The sequence below is a fragment of the Uloborus diversus genome, chromosome 9, assembly GCF_026930045.1.
Source record: "Uloborus diversus isolate 005 chromosome 9, Udiv.v.3.1, whole genome shotgun sequence".
Classification (NCBI taxonomy): domain Eukaryota; kingdom Metazoa; phylum Arthropoda; class Arachnida; order Araneae; family Uloboridae; genus Uloborus; species Uloborus diversus.
Genome location: NC_072739.1, coordinates 5,200,904 through 5,219,070, shown reverse-complemented (window position 1 = coordinate 5,219,070; position 18,167 = coordinate 5,200,904). Strand labels below are relative to the sequence as shown.

The following is an 18,167-nucleotide window of genomic DNA, read 5'->3' as shown; positions in this document are numbered from 1 at the left end:
GAACTCGTAATAGCCACGCCCTCTCCATCCTTCCCCGTGTTCCTGTGGAAGGACGTGAACCACAGTCGGCTGAATGATACCTATTTCTCCAAATACCCAGGTAAGTGGGATTTTAAAGACGGCTCCCAATAAATATCTAGAAGTAGAATGGGGCGGTTTCCGAAATTTTAAAAGTATTTTTCTCTGAAATAGCATGTTTAAAAACATACAGTGGCTACCAAAAGTGTTCGTACACCTTGAAATTTTTTAGTAAAACTAGACAAACGCAATACTGAATTTATTCTAAATGAAACCCAGTAGTTTTCTCAAAATATTCATGATCTCTTTTTTTTTTTTTAAATTCTGAAATAGATCAAAAAACGAAGAGACAGAGAAATAACACGACACAAAAGTCATCATACACTCAAATATTTTCGAATAAATTCATGATTAAAATTGTATATATATATATTTTTTAATTATTATTTTTGCATTTTGTTGACCCTTTAAAGTCATTTGGCTTTATTTTGTTCATTTATTCCCTTAAATTTTGGTTAATACTTTAAAATGGCTGGTATTCGTAAAAAACGAAAAACACCATTCGAAATTTGAATTTTTTCCTCATAGTAGCGGTGAATTGGTTTGAAATGTCTCTAAATTAGTTAATTTATATCATTCTATAGTAAAGTGCTTGATAAAATGCTTTAATGAAAAGAATAGGACCGAAAACAAGGTAAGGAAAGGTCAACCAGCTAAGTTAATAAAGCGTGATCGGAGATTTACAGTTAAAACCTTTATGAAAAATACACATTTGTGTGCTGTAAAAGTTTCTAGATAATTTAATGAAACATTTTACATTTAATTTTCACCTATTCTTGTTCGCCAAGTTCTGATTAGCTGGATTAACATGAGACCTCTTCAAGCAGAAATTTACTTATTCGTGCGAAAAGCAGAAAGCTGACGCTTTTCGTCGCAAAATCAATGATAGATAAGCTCAAAACGTTTTGGAATTACGTCTTACTTACAGATAAAAATGAATTCAACATTTTTGGGTAAATTGTTGTATAATTGTAAATAGAAGAATTTTTTGTTTATTTATTCCTTAATAATGTGCTTATTACTTTAAAATGTCTGGTATTCGTAAAAAACCACAAACGCCATTCGAAATTTGAATTTTTTCCTCACATTAGCGGTAAATTGGTTTGAAATGTCTCTAAATTAGTTAATTTATTCCATTCTATAGTAAAGTGCTTGATAAAATACTTTAAAGAAAAGAATCTGACGGAAAACAAGGTAAGAAAAGGTCAACTAGCAAAGTTGACAAAGCGTTGATCGGAGATTTACAGTTAAAAAGTTTATGAAAAATACACATTTGAGTGGTATAAAAAATTTCTGCAGAGTTAAATGAAAATGTTTATATTTAATTTTCACTTAAAATTGTTCCCCAAGTTCTCTGATTAGCTGAATTGAATGAGCCCTCTTCTCACAGAAATTTTCTTGCCAGTGCGGAAAACAGAAAGCTTACGCTTTTCGTCGGAAAATCAATGATGAAAAAGCTCAAAACGTTTTGGAATGACGTCTTACTTACAAATAAAAATGAATTCAACATTTTTAGTAAAATTGTTGTATAATTGTAAATAGAAGAAAAAATTAGGAATTTAATCTTAAGAACTTAGTTGGACCAGTTAATTAGGACGGTGAAGGTGTTTTTGTGTGAGGGTGCATATCAGCATCAGGACTTGGTAGTTTGGAGTTTTTTGATGAAATAATGAATCATGCTGTTCATTTAAACAGTTTAAAAACCAATTTTAAACTCTCAGCCAAAAATTTGGTTATCGGAAACAACTTTGTTTTTTATCAAGATAACGATAAGAAGCACACGGTTTTCAACGTTTGCGTCTAGTGCCTCGAAAATTGTCCTAAAGTTTAGAAAATATCCCCTCAATCTCATTATTTGAACCTAATGTAACATATTTAAAGATATCTGGACGAAAATATATCTTTGATACGAAAAAAGAGCTGGAAACAGTAAAACTCGAAGTGTGGTTGAACACTTACTCAGAAATTACGCAAAAAAAAAGAAAAAAAAAACCCATTGAAATCTATTATCAGACATTCCAAAGCTGTTGTGGATGATGAATCATATTCTACTAAAAATTAACTTAATAAAAAGTTAGATTATTCAATAATATATAGACATTTTTTAAATAGTACGAAGACTTGTGGGGGATAAATTTTCCGGCACTTCTTGGTTTTTGATTTTTTAAACATTAAGTTTTAATATTTCATTAAAATTTTTCATGTAGTTGTGTTAAAAATTAATCATAGATCTTATAATTAAATACCTATTCCGAAAAATTAATTCTAAACAATAGATAGGGGCCTAATTCATTGAAAGTCGTCGGTGTACGAACACTTTGAGCCACTGTGGGATGAAAATTTTTTTAATAACTTGACAAGTTTTAGTATTTTTTTAACAATTATTTTAATCGGTGCGCAGATTCAATTTCTATTTTTTACGCTTCTACACATGACATCACAACTGATAAAATGCCATTAGCGCAGAGCGTAATACTTAATTCGCTTCTTTACTCATATACACTGACAATGATATGGTTGATAGCAAGCGTAGAGCGCAATATTTAATTCGCTTCTGAATTATCATAACCTGGAAACGCGGTAGACAGCAAGCATAAGCGTTTAGCGCGCCAGTGGAGTGCATCACTTGTGACGTCATAAAGACCACGCCTTGTTAAAAGAAAACGGACATTTAAAAAAATTAATTGAAAACTAAGCGTTTTGAGAATAAAAAGATTTCCTCGCTCCATTTTTTTTTTTTTTTTGCTCATTTTATCAACTTCAGTGACTAAAAGCAGTACTTTTGATCGAGAAATACAATCCCATTCTTTTCTTTTAACAGATCAATACATTTATTACAAATTTAATCAATTTTTCTCACCAAACATTATCGCCAAGGGTGCCCCGATGGGAACCCTCGTGAGGTCACTGTGACCACGCAAAAAATTCTTTTTTCGGAACGTTTTGTCTGACGGTTTTGCAAATTTGGAGATATCATTGCATTCTTGTAGTTTTCGTTTGAGCCTACTTTCCCAGTAAAAGTTAGAGAAAGAAAAAAAAAAGCATTAAAAAAGGCTTAACGTATCTTAAAAATATCGCAAAATAAATAAATAAATAAAAATTAAAATAAAATAAATAAATATCGAAAAATTAAAAATTGGAAAGTTGGACATTGAGATGGGGAAAATGTCTGTCGGTCTGTCCCTCTCTAATACCGTATTATTCCGCATTATCCGGCTTGCCGTAAAATTTGGGGGTCACCAAATTTTCAATAACACTTGCCTGGTCTTTTTCGGCATGCCAGAAAAATCGAGGTTAGGAAAAACAATTAATAATACAAAAAAATATGTGTTCCGCTTAAAAATGAATATAAGTTCTATACATATCTTATTAGTATTAATAAACAGTTCAATTTTGTGAAAATATTTACTAACAATGTCATTTGTTATTTTAACGAGAAAAATATAGTTTAATAACGAATAATTTAAAAGAAATTAAATTAAAACTAAGTAAGCAATAATTTAAGCAGTAAGTTACTACCCCTAAACCAGTGCTAAAGAATTTACTATAGCTATTGAATAAATAAACATTAAACTTACACCTCTAAAAGGAACCTAAAATAATTTATTAAAAGAAATTATGAAGAAATCGCAGTAACGATAATTGCTTCTGAATTGATTACTTTATTGGCATATAATTAAATCCATTAATAATGACCTACCTAAATAACAAGCAAATATTATATGCAATAGATTTTTTTTTTTGAAAGAAGGTTACTTTTGGGATTTATTTTTTCTCCTTGCAGTGGTTTGCTTTCTGAATGGGGAAAGTAAATTTGATTTTCTGCAAAATAAACTTCAAATTGTCCGGCATGTCAGAAAATTCGATTTTCCCGCCATTTTTGCGGCCTGCCGAATAATGCGGGGTAATACTGTAACTTTTGAGTGAATAATCCGATTCGAACAAATTTTTTTTTTTTGTTCAAAAGATCTTGGCGAGGACACCTCATTAACACACTTCACTTTTTGGTTCGAACAATTTTTCGTTTAGTTTTGAACAGTTCAAAAAAAAAAAAAAAAACTAAACATTAGCGCCTACGGGGAAATTCGAAGCAATCTCGAACTTAGAGACGAATTTGCTTCAAAAAAACTTTGTAGGGAAAAGTTTTTGAATAAGAACATGTATAAAAAATCTTTTTGATTTGAACGAATCTCCGTTCAATTTTGAACAGTTCAAATCCTTTAACATTAGTGCCTACGGTAAAATTAAAAGTCAATTTAGATCCCGAACTTAAAGGCGGATTCACTGCAAACAAAATTTGTTGGAAATAGCTCTTGATAATCATCTCCCGACTCCTAGAATTTTAGGGCAGTTGACTCCGAATCCGACTCCTGTACGGTTAGTTTTGTTCGAAATAATTTGAAATTTTAGCTAATTTTGAGACTATGGATCAGATACTAGATAATCGATATTATTATACGGAAAAGAAGGTTCGTTTAGTTCTGAACGGAACTTGCTGTTTAAATTCCAGCGATGCTTTGCTCACATTTTAACATTCGGTAAATGTCGGAGTTTTATTCGACAAATAGAAAATTTATTCCCTCCCAAAAATTTTAGTTCGGACCGCCCCTGACCATTGCTTTCCTATTTTATTCTATTCATTATGTTTTTAGTTTTAAGTTTAAACTTACTTTGTAAATTTTGTTGATTATATCACATTAAAAGATTATTTTACCATTAGTAATATAATGCTTCAGTAAGAGCCAGAAGCTTTCGCTGATAAGATTTATCAATAAAACAACTTAACAATTTTATTCATTGCACAATGATTCGTTCAGTTTCGCTCTCGATTTTTCTTCTGCTTTGAAATCATTCAAAACTTTTTATCTTTCTCTTGATGTTTCGGAATTTTATCACAATTTATAGGGGGTTTTTTTTTTCTTTTTAATCGGTGTCAATTGTCCCGCTTTTTCAAATGTTGGTCAGTTGCTATTGCAAAATATCATCTTAACTTTCATTCTATTTTGTATAATTCGTGTTTTATTTCCCTATTTTCGGCAACTTTTAAGGTTTTGCCCTTGTCATAAATGAATCGATTATTTCAGAAAGGGCGTAAGTCCCATGGATTCCCGTAGGACTTACGCTCTTTCTGAAATAATCGATTCAAATGAGGACATGTTAAAAAGTTAAAAAAATAATTTCATTTCCGACGAATATTTATACCGAAAGAGAAAGAATCGTTTTCATAACTTTTAACATCTGCACATTTACAAAGTTTATTTTTGAAGTAAAATTATTTCAAACTGGAGAAAATATACTTCGTTAGCATCTAAGACAAGTTATTGTTGTCATTGAGAAAAAATAACGCCTAAGCTAGACTAGTACTTCTGTCAAAGCAACTTTTCTTTATTTCCTTAATGAAGGGAACTTTTTTAATGATAACTTTTTTTTTTCATGGAACCCCTGAATACAGTATTTTCAAACTAATTCATTTACAATGAAAGCAAAAATTATTTGAAACACTACTTGTTGCTTCAAACTACAAAAATAGAAAAACATGTGTTAAAATATCTTTTAACAACTTGTTTGAAGCAGAAGCTTAAGTATTAAGCAGAAAGTTACCACCCATATATGATAGGGCTAAGGCAGAACTACATGCAATATTCTGACAGCCCGATCATCACATCCAGAGATTGCAGTTCAACAGCCTGGAATAGTGAATAACCGAGCGGGAGGAAAAAGTAAGAGCTTCATTAAATTCTTCTATTCACTTCTTTAATAGTCATTGAAGCTAAGAGAGTCTACAAACTGATAGATAAAGTTAATTTACCTCACCAGCAAGAGTCTGCAACCATGGTGTGGTTCAACTCGTAAATTGCAAGCAAAGTTTGGCTGGTAACTTACTGCATAATACCCACTCGGTTTTATTCACTTTCATTTGATTAAAACTAAATCAAAATAAAATTTTTCTAATGTATTTTTTTCCCCCTTTCTCTCTTTCAAAAGGTGTATGGAGTCAAAATGATGAATGCTGGATAAACCCACGTACAAATGGACTTGTAGTCATCGGAAGAAGGTAAGAATGCAAGTTGCACAATAATTTCACTTTCACCAGATATTCGCAGTTTTAGAGATTGAATCCTCCACCTTGCTTTGATTTAAGAAATTTAGCCATCAGTAAAACATTTCAAATTTGTGCGAAAACAGCAAATGACCCACTGAACAGACCATATCCAAAGTAGTCTTGGTTTTATTTCTTTCAGTCATCATTACACCCAGAGACTACACTATACTACACTCCAGGGTCCTCCGTATCTACCATTACACGTTTTTTAACCGGTTGGGTCGGACCCTGAAGAGATTTTCACACAGAGACTATACTATTACACTTCAGGTTCTCCCGTACTTACGACTACAAATGGTTTAACCGGTTGGATGTGGCCCTGAAGAGAGCTCTGGTTTTTGATGCACACCAGGAGCCGAGAAATCCCTGATCCAGCACCCCCAGAGGTATTGATTTGGAATCGGAACTTGGAGGACTTTGCAACCACGAACATATTTAAAGTGCTCCCATCACCATTACTAAACACGGAGAATCTTCGATCGGCTGGCATCGAAACTGCGACCCTCCAGATACAGCTCGACGGCTTACCAATCAGGTCACCACGGCCTGACACAGATACTGTAGTGCCTCCTGTAATTTATTTGAATTGCGAATATAAGTTATTTAAATCTTGTAAAACTAAGTATTTACCAGTTACAGCAGTCAACTTCCGTGGTGAAATAATAATCCTAATAAAAAGTAACCCATTTAAGAAACGCATTTAAAAACTTTGATTCTAAACTTTCACCTTTGCTAATCCAATGTCTAGTTCTATTCTAGTGTCTAGTTCTGTCTATTAACGATTACTTGAGAAATTTATAAGTTATTGATACTTTTATTCTTATTTATTGAATACACCACGAAAGAAGATATACTCCGTTTATTAATCTCGTGTTTCTTATTTCAGTGACGATACCTTGAAGCAGAACGGCGAAAGATTTGGATCTGGTGATATATATTTTGCAAGTAAGTAGTTTAAAAAATACGAACATAGTAAATTTACTTATATCGTGGCACCACACTAACAATTCTTCATCCAAACTTTTTTTTCCCCTGAGCGCCTAGATTTTGAGAAAAACTAGGCTTGACTAAGAATATTAGTCGAATTGGGTTTTCGGATTAATATTTACATACTACAAAAGAATAATTTTAAGAATAAATGAAAATAATGTATTGAGATTTCAATAAAGAAATTCATGTATTTATCCTTTAACATAAGAATTAAACATTTCACAGTTAACAAATTTTTCTGCAGTTATTGAGGTAATAAATGTTGTAAAATACTCAAAGCACTTATCACACTTATATGTACCGTTTCACTTTATTACAAGTGATTGTATTAAACACAATATAACAACAATGCACGTTATTTTTGTCAGCTCTATGAATAGGCATAGAGAAATATGGAGGTGTGAAACAATTTTACTTAGTTTCTCTCTCTCTCTGCTTTGATCAAGTTCTTTTTCATATTTTTTTTATGTTCATTCGTTTTAATTCATTTATTTTTTGGACGATTCCAAGACGTGTTTGCGTAAAACAAAAAATAAGATTGTAACGGTTTTCGGGGAAAAAATATCCTGAATAGTTAATATGCTTTTATGACCTATTCTCAGAATGAAAAAGACAATTTATATCAACATGTTCAAATTTCAAATATTTCATAGTTTTATTTTTATAAAAGATTTCCAGTAAGGTGAAAAGTATAGTTTCTGTATTTTGAACCCTTTGAAAACATGGAAAATTGCAATTTCTTACCATTATTAATGTGAACATATTGAACAAAAAACTACAATTTTGTCTCGTTTTGCATGGACTTTTAGCACTTTGGCTTATCTTACATAATTAAAAACTGAGCGTATCTATCTATCTATGTCCGAGTTACTTTTCCCGAACGCCAGAGAACTGACCATCGAACCAGGTATCGATAGATTCGTAATTTTCCCGTCTTTATGTTTGGCTATACAACATAATCCTCCGACAATAATTAGCGGATATATCAATTAAAAACTATTAATTAGGATACTTAGATTCCGACAGAAAATACCTATTTTTCGAGGGCTTTCCTCCATTCAAATTATTGTTCAGTGCTTCATCTCAACTTTCTGTAACAATGCTTTTATTAAAAATTTGTAGCGTGAAGAAAATCATTGAGAAGAAAGATCTGTTGTCACGTTTTTTCTCGAATATGAACAAATAAAATTCTGGCTTTTGTTTTGAGGCTTTTCCTGTAATCTGGGGATTTAAAGTGTCTCCTTTTTGGTTATTTTTCCTCAATATTCCGCAAAATTTGACGTTTTTTAAATTTTTTTTAAGCCTGATTGTTGAACACGCGTCACCTGACATACCTTTTATTTTCGAGGTAGATCCTGAAAAGCCGGGAGACGCAGCCAGTTTGAATGCAAAACTGCAATTTCGATTGATATTAAATAAGACTTTTTATTTTTCAGTTCACCAGATGGAAGAGCTCCAGGACTACATATGCGTGGGACAGGACAAGTACAACGGTGATACCAGGGCCGTCCTCTTCGTTAAAATGAGGAAAGGACATTCCTTCTCGCAACAGATTAGGGAGAAGATCGCCAACACCATCAACCGAGAACTCTGGGTGGACTACGTCCCGCAGGTCATATTGGAAGTGCCAGATGTCCCGGTAAGTATGAGGGAAAGTTTTTTACAACAAGCCCCGAGTCTCTTATCTTTCCCCCCAAAAGCAAAAGTCTAGGATAGAGCCTGACTCGTTTTTCTGTCCATTTAGGTGGAGATGTATAAAACAAATTATAGGCAACTGTCTAAAAATTAAAACAACTTTACACGAAATACACCGCCAGCTCAGCCAACTCCAGCCGAGGATTGCAGTTTCGTGCTAATTAACACTTAATAGCCTGGCATAGGAAGTGACTGAGCTTGGAGGTGGAAAACCTCTTAAGGAAGCCAAGAATGCCAAACAAAATGGTGGCGGTAACTTACTGAATAAAACAACTTTACTTTGAAATTACAATGGGGTTGTTTCCATCAGTCAAAAGTACTAGTTTTAGTCAGTGAAGTTCATAAAATGAACAAAATATAATAACATGGAGCGAGGGAAAATCTTTTATTTTCAAAACGTTTAATTTTTTATTGTTTTTTTAAATGTTCGATTTTTCAAATAATGCGTGGTCTTTATGACGTCACTAGTGATGAATCTTGGCGTGCACTCCACTGGCGCAATGAATGCTTACGCTTGCTGTCTGACGCATTTCAGCTTATGATAATTCAGAAGCAAAATAAATATTGCGCTCTGCGCTAATGGCATGAGTGAATGGCATTTCATCACTTATGATGTCATGTGCAGAAGCGTAAAAAATGAAAGTGAATCTGAGCACAGATTAAAATAAGTTTTAAAAAAATATTAAATATTGCCAAATTATTTTTAAAATGGTTAAATTTATGTTTTTAAGAATGCTCTTTCAGAAAAAAAAAATACTTTTAAAATTTTGGAAACGACCCCATTGTAAAGGCTTCTAAATTGTCCTTGTGAACAAACACTGCCACTAGCCGACAAACATCAAAGCTAAGATGAAAAAGAACATGTAACGAAATTGAGCCGACAGTTTAGTTTGTGGTGGTCAATTTGCATATAAGCGAAAAGCGCCCTCTTGCGCATATGCAAACCAAAGGATTGGCATAGATATTTTCCACAACCGATGAAAATCGTCTAAATCTAATCAGAACCGTGAAATATTCACACGTATAAGTATATTAACGTTGTTGAGAAAAATATTTGAAATAGGGATCAAAATTTAGAAAAAAAAAGAATTGTTTAAACACGAAGTAGTTTTTTTAAGGAAGTTTCTTTATAAATGCAGTACAAGCGGGCCCGCTTATAAGAATATCGGTTAAAAAATAGCTCGCTTAATGTATTCCATTTTCAACGTACCAAACCAATGAAATATGTTATTTTTATCCCGGTTAATGGAACATCAGGCATTTTAGAATATTTTTTCGATGCAAAATGCTAGTTCATTAAGCGGGTTTGACCGTAATTCATAAATACCCTGTATGGATGGCTCTGTACGGGTTAGAATACTACCGTGTGCAGGTAAACGACAGTATCTGCACAAATGAGTTTTCGAGATATTTGAAGAAATTTGTGGTGGATTCAATACTAATAGGGAATTGTTGGGATTTGACGTTTTTTTTTCGTGTCTTTCTTTCAGCGGAAACCTAATACGCGAGCTTGTACAATAAAAATTACGTACAATAAATGACAAAATGCAAAAAAAATTAAAAATGAGAACATAGCAGTTACTGCCCTTTACCTGCACACGGCAGTATACGTATCTCACGGAAATTTGTTTTGAGCTGGATATTGACAAATTGAAGAATCTAAAAAAAAACTTATTTTTCTCTTCCTTTACGTATTACAATTCCTGCATAAAAGTGCTGACAATTTCAAAACAAACAAGTTCAACCGTTTTAATAAAACTCTTAATAATAATACCAAGCAATATGGCACACCAAGTGACACCATTAAAATACCAATGCATAGGCGGCTGGTGCAGCAAAAAAAAAGGGGGGGGGGAGGACGTCAAAAGAGGAGTGCGATGGGAGAATTTTAGGGGGATGGGATCCTTAAAGTTAACTTTATCGGAAAATTTATCTAATTTATTGGTTTTAACATCAAAACAGTGAAAGTGATGTTAGAAAAAAATTCGGCACACGGCCTCCAAAATCTTGACAGATAGCCGCAGTAGACTCCCTCTTTCCAATTCCAAGCTCTATTTTGAGTTTTATGGTAATGGTAACGTGAGAAAAATATGAAACACACATTTTAAGTCAATTCTTCTTTGTTAAAACGTGTGAATTCATCAATACTTGCATTTTTTGATCGATCGATGATTTGAGCGTGGAAAAGTAGTAGGGCATGGCCCTTTTCCTTTTGAAAGAAAGGGGGCAGCCCCCCCCCCCCCCGGTACGAGCCATATGTTATCAAACTACAAAAACATAACTATTTCAATAAAATAATCATGAATTTATTTGCCGGAAAGTAAAAGAATCAACAACAGCTTATATATACTGTGGACCCCCTTTTAAAGTTGCATACGTAATTCATAGATGGCAGCACTAAAACTGACATGTGTAAAAAGAATGAGTATTAAAAGTAAGTTTTATGGAGTAAGTGTGTAATTACAGGGTATACTACCGCAACCAGAATTTTCCCTCGGGGGGAGAGCTGTTTTATAAGAGTCCTTACATCTTTATTAACATTTTAGGAATGGCAATATGGCTCAAAACCAAGGACTCTTCAAGGGCGGATTCAGCACCTGGTTTTGAAAGAGGTTATTATTAATATATAAAACCACAAATTAGGGGGCGGGGGAGGGATATAAGTAATATCATATGCAAATTTTAAGAAGGGGCGCAGATATTTTCTCCATGGAAACCGATTTCAGTTCAGATAAGAGTTATTGAAACTTGACATTTTTAATAACTTATTCATTAATGGCTTGAGAAAAAATATTTTTACATTTTTGCAAAGAAAAAATACTAAAAGCAAGGAAATTCTTATTTCTAAAGATGGGGGAGGGGGGAGGGCTTGAGTCACCACTTGTCCCCCCCCCCCCCTTATAGGTGCCTATGAGTAATATTGAAGCACAAATAAGAGTCCGGTACTCAACTCACCCCCGATAATTTGGAAATTTTTAGAAATTCAAGTTCTTGAAATGTAGTTTAAGGCAATATTTCTTCGTGTTAGGGTAGAGGGGAGTGTCATTACACTCTATAAACCACCCCTGGGTCTGCATATAGATTTTTAAAGGGGGTTGAGGCCCCTACTTACTGCACCACTAAAATAGAACAATCGAGGGGAGTCGGTACTTCGTGTATGCGTAAGGTTATATAGCTAAATTTTATGTACTGTTTTCTCAAAAACTTTTAATGATAGAAACTTAATAATTTCACAGTGTTTTCAACAGATTTCTAAGAGTCTACTGGAGTGAAATTTTAATTCAATTCTGTTTATTTCACAATTTATTAAATTTTAACCAATAGTCCCTTTTTAAATGATAAAAAAGGATAGTTGTATAACACGAAAACAGCTGTTAAGGAAAAAGCGTGAGTCCTAAAGCAAACATTTCCCTTAAGTATAATTATCTATATATATAAAAATGAATGTTTGTCTGTATGTCATCCATGAACTCAAAAACTACCCGGCAGATTTGGCTGAAACTTTCACCGTTTGTTATTTTTGGTACTGGGAATGTTTATAGACCAGCTCGAAAAAAATCCGATCGATAGTTCCTTTTCTATTCCAATTTAAGTCACAATCCATTGGATAAATACGAATAAAATGATCGGCTGCAGAAATTAATTCGCGTGAAAGATCTCATTGATAAGAAGTTAGCTGTTGCCATTTTTCTTGAGTTTCAAGAATTAAATTTTTTCTTTATTGTTTTATGGCTTTTCATGCTACGGGGGGATTTAAAACTTTTTCTATTTGATATTTTTAGCGATTGATTGATCTTGCAAACTGCGTGAGTACAAAATTTGAGTATAGTCACGGCTTTACTTGATACCTGGTCCGATTATTATGAAAATTGCTATATATATGTATTTTTCCACGGAGAAGGTGCATCATATGCTCATTGAAGCCACTCGCCACCAAGTGGCACTGCAGAGTAGCAACTTCTGCCCCGTTCAACCGATTGTCATGAAAATCAGTATAATGATGTATTTTTTTTTGTTGGTGTAGCAACGCGCGTCGGGTACAGCTAGTGAATACATAAATAAAATGTGCTAAAATTTTCAAAGCAATATGTCAAGTTTTCTTTTTTTTTTAAAGGAAAGGAAAATGAGTTTTTAAAGTTGACGTTTTGAAAAAGTAGCGTTTGAAAGTAAAACTTTATGTACATTTTAATACATTCTTGCTCCATTGATGTTTAGATTGAGTTACTTTTAGTCTACATTGAGGCATAACTTTGGTGTCGCTAAAAAGCTGCTTTTTTGAATATTTACGAATTAAAGCCTTTTTTTTTTTTAGAAAATCACGATGATTAACCACGACTCTGAAATTTAAAAACAACTCCCCCTCCCCCCTGTTTTGATAAAGATAGTTTGGCATAATGCTTAGTAGAGTTTTGTATTGAACTTGCAGTCCTTTATTTCCATGGAAATTAGTCTTCTACAACGTCTGTTTTCCATTTTAGCAATTCAAAATGTGCCTGGAGCACCGTATCATTTGGAAACGAGCAATATCGCTTTGGTTAAATACAATTTTAAAAAAAACTGTGTTTTTAAAAAAAAATTTGAAAAAAAAATAGAACCGACTTCAAAATTGCTCTAAAAAAGTGAAAAATAATTTTATTCTTTAAACACCATCGATAATGCTTTTAAACATAATTTTTGAAGTTGGCGCAAAAACAAAACGTAAAATCCAGTGTAACCATGCTTTGTTCATATTTTTTTCAGAAAAGCATTCAAAGTTACGAACGAAACATTTATATCGTTATTCAAATATGTTGTCATCAATACATAATTTATGTGATAGTGAAGAAACTGGGCCTGGTTAAATTTGTAGTTGTAGTTGAGTTATGACTGTGAATGATTTTATCTATCGTTTTTTGCGCCAACTTCAAAAATTATGTTTAAAAGCATTATCGATGGTGTTTAAAGAATAAAATTATTTTTCACTTTTTTAGAGCAATTTTGAAGTCGGTTCTATTTTTTTTTCAAAATTTTTTTATTTCATTCTTTTTAGTGTAAATGTAGATATTTCAGTAAAAGTAAGAAGTTACATAGTAAGAAGTTCGGCTCTATATCACTGTATTGCTTTAGAAAAGCCTTTATTCAAAATTATCATTACAATTACTATTATATGGCACCAAACTTTTATAATAATGAGTTTCATATTGTCGCGTAGATGAAGATAGCGAAGACAATGTGAAAGCCAAATGAAGCGAATACTCGTTAGTCTCAACTCGAGATCTTTATTCAGAACCACGAATGCACGTTACATCTCCTTATATACAACTTGAGAAAGTGCTGGAACTTTCCAGACTTTGAAGATACAGAAATTAATAGATCATTCGAGAAAATACGGGAAACAGTAGAAACGAAAATTTAGTAAAATTCACTTTGTCCTAGTCGGGATTTGAACCCGAGTCGCTCGTGTGGGAGGCGAGAATTCTACCACTGAGCCATCGTTATCCACGGATGAAAAGTGCGTACTTCGCTATAATATCATTTTAATCATTTAATAGGGAAATTGCATAAAATGTACTGTTTTTGCCCATAACTTTCTTTCTAATGAACAAATATGGTCAAACAAAGTAATGGGACCTAAGTTGAGCCATCCCCTATCCATTAAAAAAAGAATAATCAAAATCGGTTCACTAGGTGAGACGCTATGAGTGGACAAACAAAAAAAAAAACATACATACGGTATGAACTGATAACCCGCCTCCTTTTTGAAGTCGGTTAAAAATCTTAGTTTTTAAAAAATCCGTGCATTTTTGCAGTAATGAAACATTTTTGAGAATCAGCCATCCAAGTATCATGCATCGCATATGCACCCGAAAAGATTTTCAATTCTGAATAAATGTCTCCGCATCAGTTGTAGTGAAGTCAGTTAATTTTTATATTTGCCTTTTCATTTGCACAAAACAGTGCATCGGAATCAAAGGCCTCCTACACACAAGGGGATTAGTTGAATCAACTTTTCGAAAAAGTTGCCTCTCTACTAGTTGAATGGCGTTTTTCGATGTCTTCACACGAGGTGACTTAATTGCATCAACTTTTCTTTTAATCTGCCGAATTTATTCGAGCTACTCCACAACGCTGTTAAAACTGAACCGAGTTGACTCAACTAGTTTACTCGTGGGTAGAGCGAATGCTTGGCAATTCCCTGGTGAGTTCAATCTACTAAAAAGCTGATTCAACTCTTCGAGATGAGAATGGTGCAGCACGACAAATTAATTTCAATGCTGAACCTAAGCAGCCACACATTCGTGGATTTAAACTTTTCAAATAATGCAGGATTCTTTGATTCAAGTCAAGTCATTAGTTTAAAGCGTAATCTACATTAAATAAGTAAACGTTTGAAATTAAAATTGTTAACTTTTATTAACGAAGTTAACTTTATAATTACTACTAATATTTTCATTGTTTTCCGAAACAATTGAAAAGCTGAATCCGAGTATTGTTCAGTTTTCTTGTTGTTTATAATCCCATTTATTCATTAAAATATACAATTTCATTATGAATAAGCCTCAGTCGGGTGCAAAAAGAACAAGAGCGTGGCATGAGAGAAAACGTGCGGATGAAGTAACAGTTCAGAAAGTAAAAAAAAAAAGAAAAGATAAAAGTTTCTCTTATATCGTGTGTCATCACGACCCACAATTAATTTTTTTTAATGATCACTTTTCTAACATTCGATCATAAACAATTTTATTCAGTTAGGGTTTTCTAAAAATTGAGGGGTTCTTGGTCACGGCATTGTTATCCTATTAGGTGATAGAGTCCTATACATATTTGTTTAATATTTATAAAAAAAGCATGAAACTAAGCAAAAGAGTTGGCATGTAAAAGTACGATTTATGACGTTTCATTTCTATTTCTTCGATGTTTCATTACAATCTAAACAAACAAAAGAACGGAGAGCGATGTAGCATTTATAATATTTCATTTCTATTTCTTTGATGCTTCAGCACAATTTGAACACAAAAAGACGACGTTAATTTTTATAATAATGGCATGAAATTAAGCAAAAGAGTTGGCATGTAAAAGTACGATTTATGATGTTTCATTTCTATTTCTCCGATGTTTCACAACAATCTAAACAACAAAAGGACGAAGAGCGTTGTACCATTTATTAATGTTTCATTTCTATTTCTTTGGTGTTTCAGTACAATGTAAACAACAAAAGGATGGAGAGCGTTGTACCATTCATAATGTTTCATTTCTATTTCTTTGATGTTTCAGTACAATGTGAACAACAAAAGAATGGAGAGCGTTGTACCATTTATGATGTTTCATTTCTATTTCTTTGATGTTTCAGTACAATCTAAACAACAAAAGGATGGAGAGCGTTGTCCGGCAGATCGTGGCCACCAACCAGGTCCCAGAAGTCATGAACATCAAAAATCCCGAATGTCTCATACACTACTGCGATATCCCAGAACTGGTCAACTACAACAAAACCGTGATGCAAGCCAAACTTGAACTCAATTACAAGATCATTTCTTCGTAAAAATTGCCTACGATCCATTTACGGATAATAGAGAGAAATTGTTGTACCATAAAATTCTATTTGTTTTATATTTTATCTACTCATTGTTATAAATATTCATATTATTTTATATTTTTTGTGCTGACTGTTTTGCTTATCTGTTTTATTTCATGTTTTAAGTTATTTTTTTTGCTTGTTAACTTATAGAGTATTTTGTGTTCAAGTTGAATTTTGTAGTATTTTCATTTTTGAGACAAAATTGAGGACTATAGCGCACCCTGGTAATAGAAACGGCACAACCCCCAAAATTTACCCTTGTTAATTACGGTAGCGATTGTAAATTTACAAAACGGTGTAATATCGTTCTGAAAATACTAACGGACGAAACAGAATTATTGGGTTTTTAGGGAATGCTCATTACTTAACGGACTAATAAGTATTATGCCTGATATAATTCAATAATATTCGGTATAATCCTTATTCATCGGTACAAACGGATGAGAATTTTATGGACCGATTTGCAGGATTTAAGGATTTTCGAGGAGTGTTATTTTTCTATTCCCAGGGTACAGTATTGTTTCAGGATCATTTCAAACGGATTTCGTTTTAATCTGCTGAGCTTTTTATGTGTTGTTTAGCTTTTTATTATAACTGCATTCAAAATAAGTGAAATTTCATCCTTTTGTACACATAAAATATGATTTTACAGCTTCCCTTAAGTACTGGAGCCTTCGGAGTACGATAGTTACGTACTTCTCTGCATAAATTTTAACTTAGAAAGTTTCAGATGTATATAAATTGTACATATTTATTGACGTATATTAAAGATGAATAGTCTATTATTTTTAAAGAGTTGTTTTATTCTTCTGTTTGATGTATTTTTGTACGTGAATTTAAATGTAAACAGCAAAATTGAATAAAGTTTCTTATTTTTGGAGTGTATGACTAATATGTAGTAGCAAAATAAATTTTTCATTTTTATCTGTTTGAGCAAGAAGAGTTGAAGAACTTGGAAAGGGAAGAAAATGTGAGGATTGAAGAACGAACGAAGACGTGATGTGAAAAAAAAGTGCATCTGAAAAAATTAGTATAAAATGTTGACTTGCTTTTTTTTTTTTTTTTTTTTGCTTCTTATGACTAGAATCCCCTCGTGTACGATGTTGTAATATTTTCTTTAGAGTTGTCGTTTAAAGAATAAAAAAAGTTTCGTATCGAACAAAACTTTTTTATAGAACTAAAAAAACGATCAGGTCAACGACTAATTCCACCAGACAATTCGATTAAAATAATGCCTAAAATTATCGGTCAAATTACCAAAACAAACCAGTAAGCAAGATTATGCATTAAATTGAACATAAAATCATACGTTATAAAATAAATTAAGTCATTCAAAGCATTTCAATCCTTGAACTTGAAGGTTTAGGAAAAATTCAAAATTTACCAAATGGACATCCGAATTTTACCAAATAATACAAATATGAGCACGCAAACATACCTACATCTGATGAGAAGTGATATTAGACATCCTCATATATATAATAGCGAATTCATTGATCAAGTAACACTCTGACGTCACCAACAACCAAACTCGCTCCATAGCATGGTAATTTGATAATATTTTTTGGTTCATGCAGGGAAATGCTTTATTTTGAAAAGGCTGAACTGGATCCCGGTAACTTAACTTTTTTACTGGTAAGACTGTCTTTTTAGGAGAATGAAGAAACGAAAAAGCGGTCAACAATGAACGTCATCTACTGGAGTTTATGTTTTATCCACTGGAGTTAGGATTAAAATGTCAACGAT

At 32.8% G+C, this 18,167-nt stretch overlaps 1 protein-coding gene across 1 annotated transcript; it reads left to right on the top strand.

Annotated features, from left to right (window-relative positions):
* Positions 1–6: 6 nt before the first annotated feature.
* On the top strand, positions 7–17,286 carry LOC129229991 (acetoacetyl-CoA synthetase-like; the record flags this gene model as incomplete). Its single annotated transcript, XM_054864376.1, has 5 exons — positions 7–100; positions 6,064–6,133; positions 7,068–7,126; positions 8,608–8,810; positions 16,194–17,286. Coding segments are annotated over 5 exons (618 nt in total), but the record flags the coding sequence as incomplete, so codon positions are not given.
* Between the last annotated feature and the right edge of the window lie 881 nt (positions 17,287–18,167).